At 40.7% G+C, this 20,673-nt stretch overlaps 1 protein-coding gene across 9 annotated transcripts in view; it reads right to left on the bottom strand.

Moving 5' to 3' along the window:
- Positions 1-20,673, bottom strand: part of SYNE2 (spectrin repeat containing nuclear envelope protein 2) — a 342,419-nt gene that overhangs the window by 122,598 nt on the left and 199,148 nt on the right. For all 9 annotated transcript variants that reach the window (XM_040477361.1, XM_040477354.1, XM_040477357.1 and 6 more), the window contains exons 53-58: positions 19,365-19,533; positions 16,276-16,431; positions 13,759-13,899; positions 11,744-11,926; positions 10,826-10,963; positions 3,562-3,747 (exon numbers count right to left, since the gene is read on the bottom strand). In XM_040477361.1, the coding sequence (XP_040333295.1) occupies positions 3,562-3,747; positions 10,826-10,963; positions 11,744-11,926; positions 13,759-13,899; positions 16,276-16,431; positions 19,365-19,533 (973 nt within the window). The remainder of the gene's footprint in view (positions 1-3,561; positions 3,748-10,825; positions 10,964-11,743; positions 11,927-13,758; positions 13,900-16,275; positions 16,432-19,364; positions 19,534-20,673) is intronic.

Here is a 20,673-nt window from a genome sequence, read left to right as displayed (position 1 = left end):
TGAGTTTGAGCTCCCGCTGTCAGCTCTGAACCTGCTTAGGATCCTCTTGCCCCTCCACTCTCTGCCCCTCCCCCCGTGTGTGTGCATGCACACATGCTCTCACTCTCTTAAAAAATAAATTATTTATTATAAAAAAACAAAAAAATATTTAAAATAAAATAAAAATGGGCAGAGGATGTGAACAGCCATTTCTCCAAAGAAGGCATCCAGATGGCCAACAGACACATGAAAAGATGCTCAACATCACTCATCATCAGGGAAATACAAATCCAAACCACAAAGAGATATCACCTCACACCTGTCAGAATGGCTGAAATAAAAAACACAAGACACAACAAGTGTTGGTGAGGCTGTGGAGAGAAAAGAATCCTTGTGCAAACCGGTGGGAATGCAAACTGGTGCAGCCGCTGTGGAAAACCGTAGAGGTTCCTCAAAAAATTAAAAATAGAATTACCATATGATCCTGTAATTCCATTACCAGTAACAAATACAAAGACACGAATTTAAAAGATATAGCACTCCTATATCTTTATTTACATTATTTACAATAGCCAAATTATGGAAACAACCCAAGTGCCCATGGATAGATGAATGCATAAAGATGTGGTACATATACAATGGAGTATTACTCAACCATTAAAAAGAATGAAGACTTGCCATTGGCAACCACATGGATGGATCACACAATGCCAAGTGAAATCAGCCAGTCAGAGAAAGAAAATACCATATGAACAAGGTATGGTACAAAACAAATGAACAAGGAAAAAGAGACAAACCAAGAAACAGCCTCTTAAGTATAGAGAACAAACTGATGGTTACCAGAGAAAAGGTGGAAAGAGGGATAGGTGAAATATGTGATAGAGATTTAGAGTATACTCATTGTGATGGACACTGAGGAATGTACAGAACTGCTGAATCACTATATTGTACACCTGAAACTAATATGACACTATATGTTAACTGTATTAGAATTAAAAAAAAAAAAAAAAGCCTAACAAAGTGTATGTAGATGTTAACTGCTTTCAATAAAAAAGTCATTCCTTTATTAGCATACCACACTACAAAGCACTGCTTATACCTTGCTGAGTTAAAACTCCTCATAAGGCCAACTTTCAATTTCTTAAACTATGAGAACAAAAGTATTATGCATTTGAAGAAATTTTATTAAGTTTATTTTTTTAGTACTCTCTATGGTCAATGTGGGGCTCAAACTCATGACCCCAAAATCAAGAGTTGCACACATTTCTGACTGAGCCAGCCAGGCACCCATGAATCAATTAAAAAAAAAAAATTTTTTTTAATGTTTATTTATTTCTGAGACAGAGCATGAGTCAGGGAGGGGCAGAGAGAGAGGGAGACACAGAATCCGAAGCAGGCTCTAGGCTCTGAGCTGTCAGCACAGAGCCCGACGTGGGGCTCGAACTCACAAACCATGGAGATCATGACCTGAGCCGAAGTCGGTCGGTCACTCAACCGGCTGAGCCACCCAGGCGCCCCTTCAATTTTTAATTCTCAATATCTATGAACTCTTTAGATTTATCTTTGGAATGTGTTTAAACACTTGAATACAAGTGGGTCTACAATTTAAAAATTTCTACCACTTCAAGTAAAATGACAAAGTCACCCTTGGAAAACGAACACAAAAGAAGCTGGAAAAATTGACAGGATTTTCTTGCCAATCCCCTAATGAACTATTGTCATGCAGAGTCACCAAATTAACTTTATAACATACTCATATTAATTTAAACAAACAGATCATTTGTCTGGTGGTTATTCTCTCATCAGTGTCAACCTCTAGGACTTGGCCAAGAACCTAGAACAGTGAAAAGGCTGCAGCACATGTAATAAACCTACATATGGAAGAACACGTGATACATAAAACCATAAATGCATGAGTACATGCTACAAACCCTACATATTGAAATCCACTTGCACTGCAAGAAGGCCTTTAGACCTTTACTTAAAGAGAGCTAAATGCAGACACACTGTAACAACCAAAAGGTACAGCTCATAATGAAGGGGATAGGCAACTACACGGGAATAGACTGAGGGTTTCAGGGGCACCTCAGTGGTTCAGTTGGTCCAACTCTTGATTTCAGCTCAGGTCACGATCTCATGGTTTATGAGCTCGAGCCCCGGCGATGGGCTCTGCGTTCATAGCCAGGAGCCTGTTAGGGATTGTCTGTCTCCCTCTCTCTCTGCCCCTCCCCTGCTTGGGTGCACGCACGTACATGCACTCTCTCGCTCTCTCTTAAAAATAAATAGAACTTAAAAAGTAAAAACGAAATAGACTGAGGGTTTCAAATTAAAACAGTCTGGAGCCATTTAATATCAGATAAGCGTAACTTTACAAGCAAATGAAGTAATGAATACAGCAACTTCCTAGTGATATCTTCAAGTTACAAAGAAAAGTTAAATTATATTGAAATTATTTTTTGCATCTTATATTGAAAAGGGTATAAGAAAATAAACCCTATCTCTTAGGGTAATTTCTATCAAAAGTTATAGAAGCATTTAAAAACCTTGGAATAAGCTTCAATAACCAAGAATGTTTAGCAATCATTATCCTGAAGTTACATAAGTGTGGCATAGGCAATGTAACAGAAACAAAAAGTAAATAATTAATTGTACCTGCCTTTGCTATATGACTTGATTCTTAAATAAATGCCTCACACGTTTCAAGCTGAAATAAATGAAATTATTTCAAAATCTGGTGGCTGCCATACAGCAGCCCCTCAGCAAATATTTGTTATTGGTCAATGAAGACTTGGGAGGTTATCTGTTCAAGTCCCACTTTGCTAATTTGTGTGTTTATATCAACAATCATCGTCTCTCTGACAAAGAGAAAACAGTGAGCTTACTTGATGAGGATTCTTTCCTTTAAATAGACCACTTCTGGACCAAAAATGGGGATATGCACTACACAATAAAAGTTGCAAATTAAAGTAAAATTGGGGCCCCTGGGTGGCTCAGTCAGTTAAGCATCCAACTCTTTTTTTTTTTTTTTTTTAAATTTTTTTTTTTCAACGTTTATTTATTTTTGGGACAGAGAGAGACAGAGCATGAACGGGGGAGGGGCAGAGAGAGAGGGAGACACAGAATCGGAAACAGGCTCCAGGCTCTGAGCCATCAGCCCAGAGCCCGACGCGGGGCTCGAACTCACGGACCGCGAGATCGTGACCTGGCTGAAGTCGGACGCTTAACCGACTGCGCCACCCAGGCGCCCCAAGCATCCAACTCTTGATTTTGGCTCAGGTCCTGATCTCACTGTTGGTGAATTCAAGCCCTAAGTCGGGCTCTGTGCTGACAGCGTGGAGCCTGCTTGGGATTCTCTGTCTCCCTCTTTCTCTGCCCCTGCCCCACTCACACACTCTCTCTCAAAATAAATAAACTTAAAAAAATTAAAGTAAAATACAATTCAAGAAATAAGAACATAAGTGAAATATGTACCAGATCAGTATGTCTTCATATAGTTAAGAGTTGATTAGTGGTATAACTCTAATTTACTAAATGAAATATAAATTAAAAATAAGAAATCACATCTTTGTAGTGTCAACTTACATCAGCCATCCGTTGAATCTGTGGAAGGCTCTCCATGATTTTTTGTTGTAAAGCTGCCACTTGACGACTTAACTCTTGTACAGATTGTGCTAAATCATCAGTTTCAAAAATTATTGACAAGTCTTCTAGATCCGTGAACACTGAATGTAAAAGATTGTGTTTCTGTTCTGAATCTTCCAAAGCCATCTACACAATGGAAAACAAGGAAAAAAGAGAGAGAACATCAAGATACTAAAAGAGGTTGATTAATAACGAAATTGGAGAAAATTTTCTAACTGTATATAGTGTGGCACATTAACTAGACTTACTGTGGTGATCATTTTGCAATACATGCAAATATCAAATCATTTCACTGCACGCCTGAAACTCTTATAATGTGTGTCAATTGCACTTTAGTAAGAAAATTTTAAATCCGAGAATTTTAAAACTGCCTCAGCATTTCAAACTCCTATTCATTTCATTTCATAATAAGACACTGGGGGTGGTTCAGTCAGTTAAGCATCGGACTCTTGATTTGGGCTCAGGTCATGATCTCAAGGTTGTGAGATCAGGCTCCACACTGGGCATGGAGCCTGCTTGAGATATTCTCTCTCTCTGTCTCTCTCTCTCGCCCGCCCTCCCTCCCTCTGCCCTTCTCCTGCTCACACTCTTGCTCTCAAAAAAAACCCCACTTTAATCATAATAAAATACTAAACACTATATTGTTAACAGCATTGGGTGACTTTGGAGTGTCTACCCCATTTTGGTGGGCTCCCAGCAGCTATTATATACCATGCAACCCTGCTCCTCCAGCCATCAGTAAAAGAACCAGGAACACCTGACCTGCGGTCCATCCCTATGTCATCTGAAATCCGGGCCAAGAAAGCCATTCAGGCTCTCTCTAATTGGCTGGACTTGTAACTTTGGGAATGTGAATTCGAGAGAAAGAGGTACATGAAGTGAGGATTGGGAATGAAGAGGCAATCCTGTGGCTTGTCAGTCCTGGTGCCGATGTCCTCGCGTGGCCTTACCACATGATGCCACCGACTTCCATGAGGCATCCCTACGGTTTGAGTTGACCTGAATAACCTGACACCAAAGGGACTCTATCTGATAAAACCAAATGAAAGAGAAAAACATCCATTTTTACAGTTTCGTAGACATTCCTCCTTATAATTTTTTTCTTTCTTCTTTTAACAATGATAATGTATTAACTAACTTTCAAACTTAAGATTTCAAGATATCTCAGCCACCAACTGGAAATGTTTAACCTAGCGTAGTCTTCAGGTGATTCCATAAAACATAATATGGTATGAGAAAGAACATTTACTTAATTCAATTAGAATTCTGGTCTCTAAAATTTTTTAGGTTATTCAGAATTTTATGTTGTCCTTATTTGAAATCCTAGAAGGAGAAAACTTTATGGAAAACAAAATTTAAAACCAATGCTTTTTGGTTTTTTTTTTTAACCAATAATACCATTTTACAATAGCATCAAAAATATAAAATACTTAGGGATAAATTCAACAATTTACATGTAAGACCTATACACTAAAGATTATGAAACACCACTGAGAGAAATTAAAAAGGACCAAAATAAAGAGATCTGTCATGTTGCTGGATTGGACAGTCAATACGGTTAAGATGTCAATTCTCGCCAAACTGATCTACAGATTTAATGCAATCCACTCAAAATTCCAACAGTCCTCTGTATATTGACAAGCTGATGCCAAAACTTACGCTGAATTGCAAAAGACCCAGATTAGTCAAAAGAAACTTGAAAAAGAACTAGTTGTAGAAATTATGTTACCTGATTTCAAGACTTACTATACGGCTATAGTAATCCAGACTGGGTCACATCAGTGAAAGAACAGACACATAGATCAGTAGAAAGAAACAGAGAGTCTAGAAATAGACCCACATCTACAACATGGCAACTGATTTTAAATAAGGCACCAAAGTATTTCATTGGTGAGTCTTTTCACCAAAGGGTGTGGGAACACTCAGATATCCCCACAGAAAAAAAGTGAACCTTCATACAACGTACAAAAACAAACTTGAAATGGATTGAGGACCTAAAAGTAAGAATTAAAACTATACAGGGGCGCCTGGGTGGCTCAGTCGGTTAAGCCACCGACTTCAGCTCAGGTCACGATCTCACGATTTGTGAGTTCGAGCCCCATGTTGGGCTCTGCGCTGACAACTCAGAGCCTGAAGCCTGCTTCCGATTCTGTGTCTCCCTCTCTCTCTCTGCCTGCTCCCTGCTCACACTCTGTCTCTCTCTCAAAAATAAATAAACATTAAAAAAATAAAAATAAAAAAGAATTAAAACTATACAATTTCTAGAAGAAAAGACAGGAGACCATCGTAGCCCTGGGTTAGGTAAAGATTTCTTACATACAACACAAAAGGACAACCCATGAAAGAAAAATATTAAAAATTGGATTCCATCAAATTACCAACATATGCTCTCTGAAAGACAATATTGGGAGAATGAAAAGCCACAGACTGAGAGAATATGTGTAAATCATATATGTGTTAAAGGACTGCTTTTAAAACATTCTATAAATAATACTTACAATTCAATAATAGAAAGACAACCCAATTAAAAACTTCAATAGACATTTCACAAAGGAAGCATACAAATTACAAACACATAAATGTTCAAATAAATTATTAGTCATAAAGAAAGGCCATTTATTTTTTTTAATTAATTAATTTTTTTAACGCTTATTTATTTTTGAGACAGAGAGAGACACAGCATGAACAGGGGAGGGTCAGAGAGAGAGGGAGACACAGAATTGGAAGCAGGCTCCAGGCTCTGAGCTGTCAGCACAGAGCCCGACGCGGGGCTCGAACTCAAGGACCGTGAGATCATGACCTGAGCCGAAGTCAGACGCTTAACCGACTGAGCCACCCAGGCGCCCCAAGAAAGGCCATTTAAACCACAATGAGATACCACTACACGTCACTGGAATGGCTAAAATTTACAAAATGTTATCAAGTGCAGGTGAGAATATGGAGCCATTAGAACTCATATGGCCAGTTGGACTGAAAAATGGGAGTTTAGCCATTTTGGAAAACAATGTGACCATTTCTTATCCATTTAAAGACCTACCATAAAAGCCAACAATCATACTCCTAGGCATCTACCAAATGAAATGAAATGAAGACATACATCCACACAAAGATTTGTATAGGACCATTCACAGCTCTGCTTACAGTAGCCTGTAAGACCCCCTGATCCCCACCTCCTGATACTCAGGCCCTTATAATCAACTCCTTTGAAATGTAGGTTGGGCTTACTAATTTACTTGCTGATTTACTACTGGCTCTACTGATTCCTTACTGAGATGTCACTTCCAAGATTAGGTTATAAAAAGACTGTTTCTGTCTTGGGGGCTCTCTTTTTTAGATCGTTCATGGTGAGGAAAGTCAGCTACCAGGCCATGAGGCGGTTTTGTGGGGGGGGGGGGCACAGGTCTGTATATAGAAATAGATCTTCTGAGGCCTGCCAATAGCCAAGTGAATGACCTTGGAAGTGCATCCTGTCTTCTCCCTCACCCACAGCGAGGCGTGACTGCATTCTTACAAGAGACCTTGAGCCAGAGGCACTCAGCTAAGTCGCGCCTGAATTCCCGACCCACAGAAACTGAGATAATAAAGGTCTGTTGTTTTAAGCTGCTAACCTAGCACAGTCCAAAACTTGAAATAAGCCAATGTCCATTAACTGGTGAAGGGATAAACATGCTGCATATTTCCACGAATGGAACACTACTCAACAATCAAAAGAATGATCTATAAACATTAACAATCTGGATGAATCTTGAAAACATTACACCAAGTAAGTCAGGTAAAAAAGGCTGTATACTATACGATTCTCTTACAGGACATTGTGGAAAGAGGCAGAGGAAACTCTGAGGTGATGGAGATGTGCTTTATATTGACGGTGGTGGTGGTTGTTACACAATTGTATCCCTTTATCAAAACTCATCAGTTGCACACTTAAAATAGACGTATCTGGGGGCACCTGGCTGGCTCAGTTGGTAGAGCATGCAACTCTTTGTAATGTCATGTCATGTCATGTCATGTCATGTCATGTCAAATGTAATCTTATTCTATTCTATTTCAGAGAGAGAGAGAGAGAGAGAGAGCACATATAAGCAGGGCAGAGGGGCAAAGGGAGAGAGAGAATTCTGAAGCAGGCTCTACATTCAATTCAAAGGCCAAGGTAGGGCTTGATCCCATGCCCCTGGGATCATAACCTGAGCCACCAAGGCGCCCCAGTAGAGCATGCAACTCTTGACTGTGGGGTCATGAGTTCAAGCCCCACGTTGGGCGTGGAGCTTATTAAAAAACACATGGGGGGGCGCCTGGGTGGCTCAGTCGGTTAAGCATCCGACTTCGGCTCAGGTCACGATCTCGCGGTCCGTGAGTTCGAGCCCCGCGTCGGGCTCTGGGCTGACAGCTCAGAGCCTGGAGCCTGTTTCAGATTCTGTGTCTTCCTCTCTCTGACCCTCCCCCGTTCATGCTCTGTCTCTCTCTGTCTCAAAAATAAATAAACGTTAAAAAATTTAAAAAAAATTAAAAAAAAAAACCACATAGGGGCGCCTAGGTGGCTCAGTTGGTTAAGCATCTGACCCTTGATTTCAGCTCAGGTCATGATCTTATGGGTTCATGAGTTCAAGCTTTGCATCAGGCTCTGTGCAGACACTACAGAGCCAGCTTGGGACTCTCTCTCTCCCTCTCTCTACTGCTCCCCTGCGCTCTCTCTCAAAAATAAAATAAACAGTAAAAAAAAAAAAAAATGCACATATTATGTGTGTATTTTACTATATGTAAATTATACCTCAATGAAATTGAGTAAAAAAACAATTTGTCTATTTTTACAAAGAAAATTTATGTTTCAATAATTCTTAACTACAACAGCAGTATTTCTGGAATCATCTTTGGGTTACAAAAAGATTTTAACAAATACAATCCAGGTAGAAGCTTAGTTGGGAGTTTTGATACTTCTTCAAGAGACATTTTTAAATATCAATGCCTGGTAATGTTAAAAAAGTAGAAAAGGGTATCTTAAAAGTAGAACAACTATTTTCAAAATAGGGACAAAATGGGATATTCACATATGCCTAGTTGTTTGAGACTTACTTCCCGTTGGAGGATTTATGAGGATACCTTCTACAGTAAATCAGCCTTCTCTTGTGCCTACTTCCTCTGGCTCAGAAAGTAGAGTTAGACTAAGTTCTAGTTCATACACTAAGGCCAGCAAATTAGAATGTCCTCATGACTGAGATTCTTTCACACGTCACATTTGGGTCAGTAGAAGACAGCAAAATTAGAGATGCTTTTGCCTGAACTCACTCTTGTAAATTTGTTTTAAACTCGTAACAAGCATTTGAGGAAAAGAGTATCATTCCTCTCTTCTGTCTTTGCAAACTCCTTGCAACTGGTGGAAAATACAGGCAATTTAAAATAAAAGACGACAGGGGCACCTGGGTGGCTCAGTTAAGCATCCAGCTTTGGCTCAGGTCATGATCTCGTGGTCTGTGGGTTTGAGCCCCGCATCAGGCTCTGTGCTGACAGCTCAGAGCCTGGAGCCTGCTTCGGATTCTGTGTCTCCCTCTCTCTCTGCCCCTCCCCTGCTCACATTCTCTCTCTCAAAAATGAATAAACATTAAAGAAAATTTTTTTAAATAAAAGAGGACAGGGGTGCCCGGGTGGCTCAGTTGGTTAAGCGTCCAACTCTTGATCTCAGCTCAGGTCATGATCTCATGGTTTGTGAGACGGAGCCCCACACTGGGCTCTACGTTGACAGTGTAGAGTATGCTTGGGATTCTCTCTCCCTCTCCTCTGCCTCTCTCTCAAAATAAATAAATAAATAAAACATTTTATAAGCAAAGAAATTTCATTAATAAAATAAAATAAAGGACAGGCTACAGGGATGTGGAAAGCCAACCCGAGAGCTGGGGGCAGAAATCACAGGCAAGGGGAAGAAAAGAAACAAATGGGTGAAAGGCAGCATCATTACAACTGTTACCATGGGGGGAAATGTGCCAACAAATCTCAAACATCTGGGAGGTATAAAGTAAGCTGTCTCCTTGGGAATACACGGTGCTAGTCTAAAGATATAAAGGAGCTGGGTCAACGTTGAGGTCTGATTACTCGAAGAACTGTTGTAGAATAAACCTTTTCCTAAGAGATTCCTTCTTGTGGTTTAAATAATATGAGAGAAGAAAATATGTCTTCACAATAAAACTTAAGCCAATACTTGGCATCTGGAAGATCTCTTGCAGTCATGGCTCTGGGTAGGAAAATACTCTCATTTGTTTTGTCTTTGTAAGCTAGCATGGAGACATCAGGCACCAAAATGGACAGGGCATTTGGCAACATGGCATGCTTGAACTAGAAGGAACTACGGACTCGTTTTGTAATGCTGTGCAACTAATTACCACAAACTTCGCAGCTTAAAATAAAACAAATTGATTATCTCGTAGTTTTCATGGCTCCAGAGTACAGGCATAGCTTAGGAAGGTCCTTGGCTATTACAAGGCCATCACAAGCCTACTATTAAGGTGCCATCTGGAGCACAGTTTCTCTTCCAAGTTCATTTAGGTTGTTGGGAGAATTCAGCCAGTTTTCCTGCTGGCTGTTGGCTGGGGGGTCACGCTCTGCTTCTAAAGGCTGCCCAAGGGTCCTAGCCCCACGGGCCTCTCCTAATATCACAGCTCACTTCATCAAGCCAGCTGGAGAATCTCTCTAGTCTGCTATTAGGGAGTCTTATAATCTATAAACATGATTAATCATGTATTCATGGGATTGACTATCCCATTACCTTAGCCATATACTATAACCTAGTTAATAGAGTGGCTATCTCATCACACACTCTCATATTCCTGCCCACACTCAAGGAGAGGGGGTTATATAGGTTGTGTTTACCAGGGGCAGGAATATTGGGAGCCTTCTTAGAATTCTATTGACCAAAACCATCCCTATTCACTGCAACACCCTCACTTCACAGATGGGGGGAAACCAAGGCCCATGGAGGAAAACGATAAATTATCCGAAAAGCCATATAGGAGTTATCAGGACAGAAAGAACTAGACCCTGGCCTCCAAAATCCCTGTCTAGAGCCTGCCACTGTCCCAACCTTCCTTCTGCCATTTGGCGTGACTGAAGATAAGGTTGTTCTTCAGGAGAACAGGGGGGCAGCACCACGAAGGGGAGCTATACCACTCGTCATTGTGTGGCTTCCATACGTAGGAAGAAATGAAAGAACACTTACCTGAAGGGTGCTAGCGTGCTGACTCAGCATCTTTGAAGAGTCATAGTCAGCAGGATTAGCCAGCAAACGGCTGGTATTTTCTGTCCAAGCCTCAGTACTCTTCAAAAGGTCATGATATGCCTCCATCTTAAGTATGGCCTGTGAAAGAAAGGCACGAGCAAATAGTCTGACTCCTTCCACTTGAGTCAAGTGATTCTTCAATGGAGAATTTGTTACCGTAAATCAGGCCCTGCAGGGTTCCACTCCCTGTGGCTGGGGCAACTCGCCCACCCCCTCCAGGTTTTCACATTTCTAACTTTTAAGACTAACCCCGACCATAGGTAGAAAGGATTTAAGAAGTTGTACCCTAATGCTATGGGTCTCAGGAACAGTTCCCAGTTAGCCTTGCAACTAGTCTGGTTCCCATTTTATGCTTCATTCTGAAAACTGGATTTGTATTTTGTCTTCCCATACAGGGCCTTGTCTTAGTATATCCCAGTTCCTCGGGGACTAGGCTCCTGCCTCGTTCTTGCTAGATTACATGTACAACTCACCCACCACGACCCCTATTTGGAAGGGAGGGAGAAAGTGTCTTGTTCCTGAATGGCATTCTTTCTTGTTGCTGGCTCCCTGCAGGGACTCTTGAGATTGTTTGTTGGAAATGCCCATTGCCTATTGGGAAACCCAACGCTCTCCTGGACTCCTGCTGCGGTCCGACTTTGGGACACCTGCTTCTGCTTGCCCAGTCAGACTTCCTGCTGATGACAGCAGTTAAATCTGTCCTCCCGGCGCCCACCTGACCCTATCATCTGGCTCTAGCTTCAGAACCCGAAACTGGCAATTCAAGGGAAAATGGCTGCCTCAGACTATATATTTTAGTTTTGTTTTAAAGCCCTTTCAATACAAGCTAAGCGTAGTTATCACGTGTTACTGTCATACCTTATTTAACTGTGAGGTTCTAGATTCTGCTCTCTGCGACACTTGCTGATACTGCTGGAAAGGAATCATCAAGTTATCCATCCATTCTTGAGCCTGTCCTGGATCCTGTTCAACAATGTCCTGCACTTCAGAATCCAGCTCATTTAGCTGGGAATGCCAGAGATCTAGCTCGTCCCACATTTTCTGGAGAAGGAAATCATGAGTCACTTTGAATGCAGAGGTCCTGGTTCATTGTGTTAATTCCTAGTCTTTGCACTGTATTTGCACCTGTAAGTGCTACCAAAACAACATCACAGGCACACTTATTCACTTATGCCCCCAAACCACTTGTGACCTAAATTGAAAAACACCATTTCTGAGGTCTCTTAGTCTACCTATATTTGTTTCACGAACAGAATTGGCTGTAAGGGAACAGAAAGACCTAGACATTTCCAGAGACAAATGACACCGAACAAGGTCAATATAACCTTAGTCTTTCAAGAGTGATGAGGTAACATTATGTTTAAAAGGGGCTTCAGTTAATCACACACAGACACACACACACACACACACACACACACGCACGCATCCTCACGCGCGCCTGTGTGTGTGTATTTAATCTAGAAGACAATTTTTTAAAATTTTATTTTAGAGAGAGTGAGTGTGTGCGATTGGGGGAGGGGAGCACAGGGAGAGACAGAATCTCAAGCAGGCTCCACACTCAGTGAGGAGCCCGACATGGGGCTCAATCCCACTTCCCTGGGATCATGACCTGAACGGAAATCAGAGTTGGACGCTCAACCGACTGAGTCATACAGGTCCCCCAAGAAGACGATTTTTACTAAGTGTAAAAACAAAGCTAACAGAAAATATCTGTTTTGGTTTAGGATTAATGCAGTGGCAGAAAATTCTAGCAAATAGACTGGATTCAAGCCTGACCTTGTATTGTCAATGGAATTCTCAAAGGTAAAATATTTAATTTGTACTTAATATTTGCTTAAGAACCCAACTTTTAGAAATGGGAAAAGTAGGGGCGCCTGGGTGGCGCAGTCGGTTGGGTGTCCGACTTCAGCCAGGTCACGATCTCGCGGTCCGTGAGTTCGAGCCCCGCGTCGGGCTCTGGGCTGATGGCTCGGAGCCTGGAGCCTGTTTCCGATTCTGTGTCTCCCTCTCTCTCTCTGCCCCTCCCTCGTTCATGCTCTGTCTCTCTCTGTCCCAAAAATAAATTAAAACGTTGAAAAAAAAAATTAAAAAAAAAAAAAAAGAAAAAAAGAAATGGGAAAAGTAGACTGGTTAACTTAGCTTCCTCTACTTATTAAGGGTCAAGATTTTGTCCAAAGGTGAGCCATATTTTGACCTATTTTTAAAAGTCTCCATTCATATTAGAGTAATTCCTTAAAACATAGATTAGAATAAGAATGCTTTTCCACATGCAGGAGTTTACTCGGGGAATTAAGTGGTAGAAAATCATGCTTATGTACAGTTTTACCTAAGACTTTATTTCCCAAGATATTTTACAAGGCAAATAAATTTGGGATTTCTATTTTCCTGCTTCGCCTTGTAGTCTAAAGAAAAGTTGTTAATTCCACTCAAATCCTATTGAAATATATTTTTTAATCAAATAAGTTTCAGAAATATTCCATATCATATTCCCCATGTTAATTCACGTTAGAAAACAAAAACTCCGACAATTGCTCATAGAAACATGCTAGCTTTAAAAAAAAAAATTAATATTTATAATGTTTCTTATATCAGTCTTTCCAGGATAAGGTCCTTACTCTCCTTTACTTGTGAAAAGGCTAGTTCACAATCACAGGCTCTCAGGGGTTCAGGCATATTCCCACCATGGAAAAACTGAGAACGATTCTTAAATGCAATCTTCTCTACCAACCCTCTGCAGGTGACATGCAGTAAGGGGGCCCTATAGGCTCTGGGTGAGCATCTCTGTGCTTCAGATTCATCCAAAGAGCACACCCTGATGACTGAGGAACATGAGGAATGCTAAATGCTGAAGGAAATTAAAGGACAGATATTACCTTTTGAATCTCCTGAGCTTTCTCGATATTTTTGCTTTTCTGCTGCAACATCTTTTCCACATTGTGAAGCCCTTTGTTAATCTCGTCTATTTTTCTACTCATCGTATATGATGGTGAACTTTTCAAAACTTCACTGCTAATCTGTTATAACGAGAGAAAGATACGTTTGGCTTACAGATGTGCTCCATACTCTATTCACAGGTCCAGGTGATAGAAGAGATAGGTACACTGTTACGTGATTTTACTTACAAAAATCCTGTAAAGGCTAGGGGGGACATCCCAAACCATTATTAGCTAATACATTAATGAGAGGGTAGACTAGCAGACTAGGAAGTAGGAGCTGTGCTGACCTGACCTTTTAAGTCCAATCTAAAAAAAGGAGAAGAAAATCAATCAACAAGAATTTGTTGCAATCTACAGATTGTACTACAGGTCTGTGCTGAGTTGGGCAAAGCTACTGAGTGTACGATCTGAGACAGAGCCCAATGGAGCAAAGGATATGAAAAAATCCAAGGGAGGTGAATAATTTATTACACAGTCTCTCATTTTAGGACAAAGACCTCTGCATAGGACTGCTCTCAATAAAACCCAGCTTATTCTCAAGCTGATTTAAAAATAATGTAATTCTCACCATAATATTCATTTGGGTGAAATAACCCTCTAAAACTCACTATTTCTTGAGGAGGCACAAAGCCCAGTTTTTCTCTGCGTGAATGTTTATAGTGTATGTTTTCACAGCAATCTGAAATCTAGTAGCTGAACAGTGTAACTTTTTTTATCTGAATGATTTTCTTAAGAAAATAACTTGGGCTAGGAAAGATAACAAATGAATGTGGAATGTGTCATTTTTCAAATACCTGATTAGTTACTGTTCTTGGTTTTTTGGTTGGTTTTTTTGGTTTGTTTTAGGCCATGTTGTTGATAAGGCTTTCTCCCAGCAGCCACTAAATAACCAAATAATACTTTATGCTTCTGTATAATCCTTTAACCCTTTTAAAAACAACTATATCTGTATAACTATTACGACTAAAACCTTCCAATGCAGATGGTACACAGAGAGAAACTAAACACAGGTTAAATGACTTGCTTATGGTTACACATCAGGGGAGAACGTGAACTTGTCCTGAGAAGCCCCAAGTCACTCTGGAGTCCCAGGCTCTTTTTCACATTTCAGGATGTTGATACTCTTGTAAGATGTTTTTATTCCACAGACCATAATGCAGTTGAGATTTTTAGGGGAAAAATTTAACCCTATGTTAGTTTTTAAACTGCTGTAATAGCTATTTATTGCTATGTAACAATTTTTCTGATATTCGGGACAGTTATTCTCTTGACCAAAAGGCATATAACTTAGGTACGTTAGGAGAGACCAAGATTTAGGAAAAGTCAGCAGCCCTTCAAATTATACAGTATGGTTCTGAGTCTGCCTGGATCCTTCACACACCAAACAAGCAAAATCAGTTGCAGTCTGTTACAAATATACAAGTTACAGCTGACACTCTCAACCCTAGATTTAAGAGTGATTCTGATTATTTATTTTGTTGGGGATTTTCACATGAAAAGAAGAAAAGATTTTCACATGAAGTATTCACAGAAACAAATTTAGTTGCTCTCAAAACACTATTTTCTTAAAATAAATCAATAGTGCTTGCTTCTTGAGAAGGTATCTCATGGAAGTATCTCATTTTCTGCTGTGTTAAATCAACAACATTTGTCATAAATGTATATTAGGAGTATATATGTTTTTTCACGGGTCAGATTTTCCTAAGAAAACCGCCAAAGAAGTTACCTGGTTTGAAATGTGATTTCCTTGTGTATGTGCTTGATATCTATTTTATTAAGTTAGGGGTATTCCAGATTTCAAAAAAGAACACAAAAATCTTTCTGTGGATGCCGGACCAAACAGATTTTTGTTCTGCGGGATGGATGTAGGCTGCCTTTCTAGGATCTAATAAATCTGTCTTGCTAACGTCTTGGGTCTCCAGTACTAGGAAACATTTCCCACTTGTTCTTCTAACTTTCAGATTCATCCATTCGGGGATGAAGATTTGCTCAGATGTGTTTGGTGAGGACACCATGTCTTAGATGCTATTCCTGGTGAGTTGTGAAATTCGTATTCTAATTGCCCTTGGTAGCAATTTTAAAACACTCACAGGGAGGGAATACATTTTACAGCAAAGTATTATTCATGTCCAAAATTTTAAAGTGATTCTCCGTTAAAAAAAAAAAAAAAAGCCAAGTAAAAGCTAACGGACAATTCTATTTTTAAATGCAAGAGAAGAAAAAAAACTAAACATCCTGACAACTAAAAATAAACACATTGTCTAATTCCGTTATCTGTCACTTATTTAGAGCAATTTCACCTCAGTATTCAATACACAAAATTATCACTTATCTAAACCCTATAAAAACAGTCATAGTTGAAATCAGGGCAAATGAAAATGTGACATTACGTCGTCTTTTCTTTATATCTCTTCAACTCGTAAATAATAACACTAGTACAAACATTATTATTACCTTCTCGTCTATGTCTTCTAATGCTTTTCTGCATTCTTCCACCTGGGATTCAATCTCTGCAGGGACTAGGGTATACATTTCAGAATACTTGATTCGCAGTTTTTCCATAATATTCTCAAAAGTCAGCTTCCCTTTCTTAAAAATGCTTTGAAGCTCCTAAAAACATCAAGAGAGTTTCAAATACTCACAGGACAGGGAAAAAGTGTAACTCTCAAAGTAAAAGCAGCTTCCCAGCACATCCTTATGATTTAAATGAGCACACTTTGCATGACAAAGCCTCACTACTGATACAAGCCGATTAAGCCGGAGAGATACTCTGCTTGGTCAGATGATGCTTTCTGACCATTTGTCAGTTTGTAAGAATTAAACTTGATATCTCTTCATGGTGTCAAACCATTGTCCTAACAAGACATTACAACATCTCCTGCTTCTAAAATACCTCTAGGATCTGACTGTATCTCACTTGCAGTCTTGATCTAGAAAGCCACAAGTAGCAAAAAAGTTTCAAAGAAGTTTTTTTTGTTGTTGTTGTTATTAACTTGTTGCCATTTCTGCTTCTTCCTACATTATCATCACAATGATTCAAGGCCACTAAAAGCCCTACGCTTGAAGCAAAAGTGTCTGCTTTCATGTAATTAGACAGCCCAGCAGAGCTCAACTTCTTTCAAAAGGGAGGGTTCCAGTTCCCTGCAAAGAATGTGGGCTTTAAAAGATAAAAGAAACCTGAACAAATAGTCTATTGGTGGTGGCCTAGAAACAAAATCTGATCTACGTTCTCCTGCACTAATTATAAAGGAGAAACTCATTTGTTTGGGAAAGTCTCCCAAAGATCCAGTGGAAAAATCCTTCTTGACTTTACTGTGGCTTTTGGGGGGTTTGTTTTGTTTTTACAGTAACTGTTCAGTAGCATTATTTGTGTTAATAGGTTGAGTCACCGCACTGAAGAATGATTACAATTTTGAATGACTCCGTGATGTGTCACTGTTTTCCTTTTCTTTACCCTCAGCAGAGAACAAATCCAGAGGCAGAAAGTTAGAGAACAACGCCATTCAGACAAAGGTGGGGTTTGAAGTACAGTGCCGTCCGGTTTTATCTAGACCTAGTCAGAGAATATAGAGCTACACTTGGATGGGTTCTCCATGAAGACTGAGGGAGAGTAAATTCCCTCTATCAACACTGAGCAATGGTTAACAACCACACGTGATTTTTGAGTAAACTTCCAAATGTCTGTTTCGCTTGTTACCATTGGACTGGAGTCATTCTAAAAGACATGAGGTCCCAAATGACACGGGGGCGTGTGCACAGCCCTTAGGATACTGTGATTTAAGAGAGACAGTTCGTCTTCAGCCCTGGTTCCTGAGCAGTTTCTAAGGCCCTTGGGATTTCTGGGATAGGAGTAAAGGAGTGCGTTTTGTTATTCATAACAAGCCCTTTTCAGCTATACCTGAGCATATGCTACTGAATGACTTCTGGGGGCTCCCCCAGATAGATTCTCGATGGGGGGCGGGGCTGGTTGCCAGAGGAACCAATCAAGTGAACTTCCAGCCCCATTTCCCAACCCCCTAGGGTGGGGCCAGGTGCTAGAGATTGAGTTAATCATCAATGGCCAGCGATTTAACCAATCGTGCCTGCATAATGGGACCACCATAAAAAACCCTAATCGATGAGGTCTGGAGAGTCTGGAGTTGGTGCTGGGAGAGCGGCACACTCAGAGAGGGCTTGGAGGCTCTTCGCCCTTACCTCGGTCTATGCATCTCTTATCGATGGATCCGGAGTTGCATCCTTTGTAACAAACCAGTAATAGTAAAGTGCTTTCCTGACTTCTGCAAGCCATTCTAGTAAATCATTAACCCCGAGGAAGCGGTCGTGGGAACCCCTGATTGATAGCCAGTCTGTCAGAAGTACAGGAGGGCCAGAACTTGTGATTAGCATCTGAAGTGGAGGGCAGTCTTGTGGGAGTGAGCCTTTAATCTGCGAGGTCTGTGCTAACTCCTGCTAGTTAATGTTAGAATTGAATTGAATTGAATTGAATTGAATTGAATTGAATTGAATTGAATCATTGCTTTCCAGAGACTTGGGGAAGAAACTCCACACACTTGGTATCAAAAGTGTTGTGAGTAAATACAGTGGCACCTATATCAGAGGTAAGTAGTACATCCTACTAAAGGCAGTAGTCTAACACCCTACTCAATAAATGCTCTGAGACCCCTGTTCACCAAACACGCCTGAAAAGGGGTTGAAGCAGGGCTGCTTGGTCCAGACCGGCCTACCTCCCTGCTCTCTACTGTGATAGGAAAAGACAAGATTCAGTAGGCCGAGAGGGAAAGGTTAGGACCCGAGGTCCCAGGGTGGGGGAAAATGCACATTTTGGAACAATGCTGGGAGTGTCTGACCACAGCAAACCCCCTGGGGCATAAGGTTCCTCTTGAGAATGTAACAGGTACCACCTATTCCCCTCCCCCTAGGGTTTCCCTCAGGAATTTGACAAAAGACCTAACTGAAAGTAAGTAGTAGACCTATAAACCATTTGACCCACAAGAAATGATATGGCCAGAGATCTCCCCTCATACAATGGAATTGGGCCAATCAGGAATGGACAACCCAAGCACCTAGAGCATCAAGCCAATAAGGACAGACACTGAGAAGGAACAAGGGGAAGAAAAGAGGGGAGAGTCCAGAACGTTATAAAACAAAGGCCCTCGCCTACAGTTGGGAGCATTCACCTTCAAATGCCCCTTCTCTGTAAAGAGAGCTTTTATACTATTCTTACTTTCTAATCTTATACCCTAATAAACTTTTGCCTGCTGTTCGTTCTGTGTCCACCTCTTCGTTCTTCAAAGCGGCGAGACGATGAATCCCAGGTATTGAGGTGAAAAATCCTGCAACGCTTCTCTGCACTCCAACCACACTGATCTTCCCCTGGGGTTTGGCCCCACCATGCCACAGGGCCTTTGCCGGTGCTTTCCTCTCTCCTGGGCCACTCCCTCCACTCCAGTCACAGAGTTACCCCTGCCCCAAGGAATTTGCATTCGAGACTGCAGACCTGTATCAGCCACATTCACTGGTTCCTCACTTCATTCCTCACTCACCTCGAACTGTTCTGCCTTTTCTGGGTGGTCGTGTAATTCCATATTTTGGAAAGAAGTTGCGGTCTGTTGAAATAAATTCTTCAAAGTACTTATTTCTTTTGTGAAGGAATGTCTTTCTTGGGTTTCATTCTCCACCAATTCCTTATTTTCTTGAGCTTTCTGAAAAAGCCTAACATAACATCAAAATAAAATTGTTCTTATCCTGCTGTCTTGTGAAATAATTTTTATTTCAACAATTAACACAATGTCAGCATAGTTCGCAAAAGAAGATTATTTTTCCTGAGAGAAAAGTACCAATTTTCAGTGGTTTATATACTACATATACAAACATATACCAAATTCTATCACTCAGTCAAAAGCCTCTCCTAACTTTCACCTCAAAATATCCTCTTTTTGGGGTTCCTGGGTGGTTCAGTTGGTTAAGCATCTGATTCTGGATTTAGGCTCAGGTCGTGGTCTCACAGTTTGTGAGTTTGAGCCCCGCATCAGGCTCTGCGCTGACAGTGCGGAGCCTGTTTGGGATTCTCTCTCTCTGTCTCTCTCTGCCCCTCCCCCGCTCCTGCTCTTATTTCTCTCTCTCTAAGTCAATAAACTTTAAAAAAAAAATCCTCTTTTCACACTTTACATTCCAACTGCTGTCTCCATCTGACTTTTCTCCACATGATCTGTCAGTTCAACTGAATATGACTTAAGAGGTGAGAATGGAGTCATGCATGGGTGGGCTCTTGGGGACAGATGACCCCATTTGCTGTGGATGTAACTACCATATTAGTAGAGGAATTTAAGAGGGTACAGTCTTTCCTGAGAGCTATTTGGTAAGTACTTCCAGCCATAAACATATTATATCCTCTGACCCACTGATTCTGCTTCTTGGTGTCTTTCTCAAAGAATTAATCACAGATGCAGAGACTCTGGCCTAAGAATATTCACTACAGTGGTTTCTTTTTAATGTTTACTTATTTTTCAGAGAGAGAGAGAGAGACAGAGACAGAGACAGAGCACAAGCAAGGGAGGGGCAGAGAGAGAGAGGGAGACACAGAATTTGAACCAGGCTCCAGGCTCTGAGTTGTCAGCATAGAGCCCGACGCGGGGCTCGAGCTCGGAATGGCAAGATCATGACCTGAGCCGAAGTCGGACGCTTAACCGACTGAGCCACCCAGGAGCCCCCTCACGACCATGTTTTTATAAAAGTGAAAACCATGTATAACTTAAAGATTCTATAATAGGAGTTTGGTTAAATAAAATATGGTATATTCACATGGTGAAATATTACATAATTATGTTTTAAGGAACATTTAATGGCATAGGA

The sequence above is a fragment of the Herpailurus yagouaroundi genome, unplaced genomic scaffold (genome assembly GCF_014898765.1).
Source record: "Herpailurus yagouaroundi ecotype Mexico unplaced genomic scaffold, PumYag 141, whole genome shotgun sequence".
Taxonomy (NCBI): domain Eukaryota; kingdom Metazoa; phylum Chordata; class Mammalia; order Carnivora; family Felidae; genus Herpailurus; species Herpailurus yagouaroundi.
Note: the sequence above shows the minus strand (reverse complement) of the source record. Positions and strands in the feature narration are given on the sequence as shown.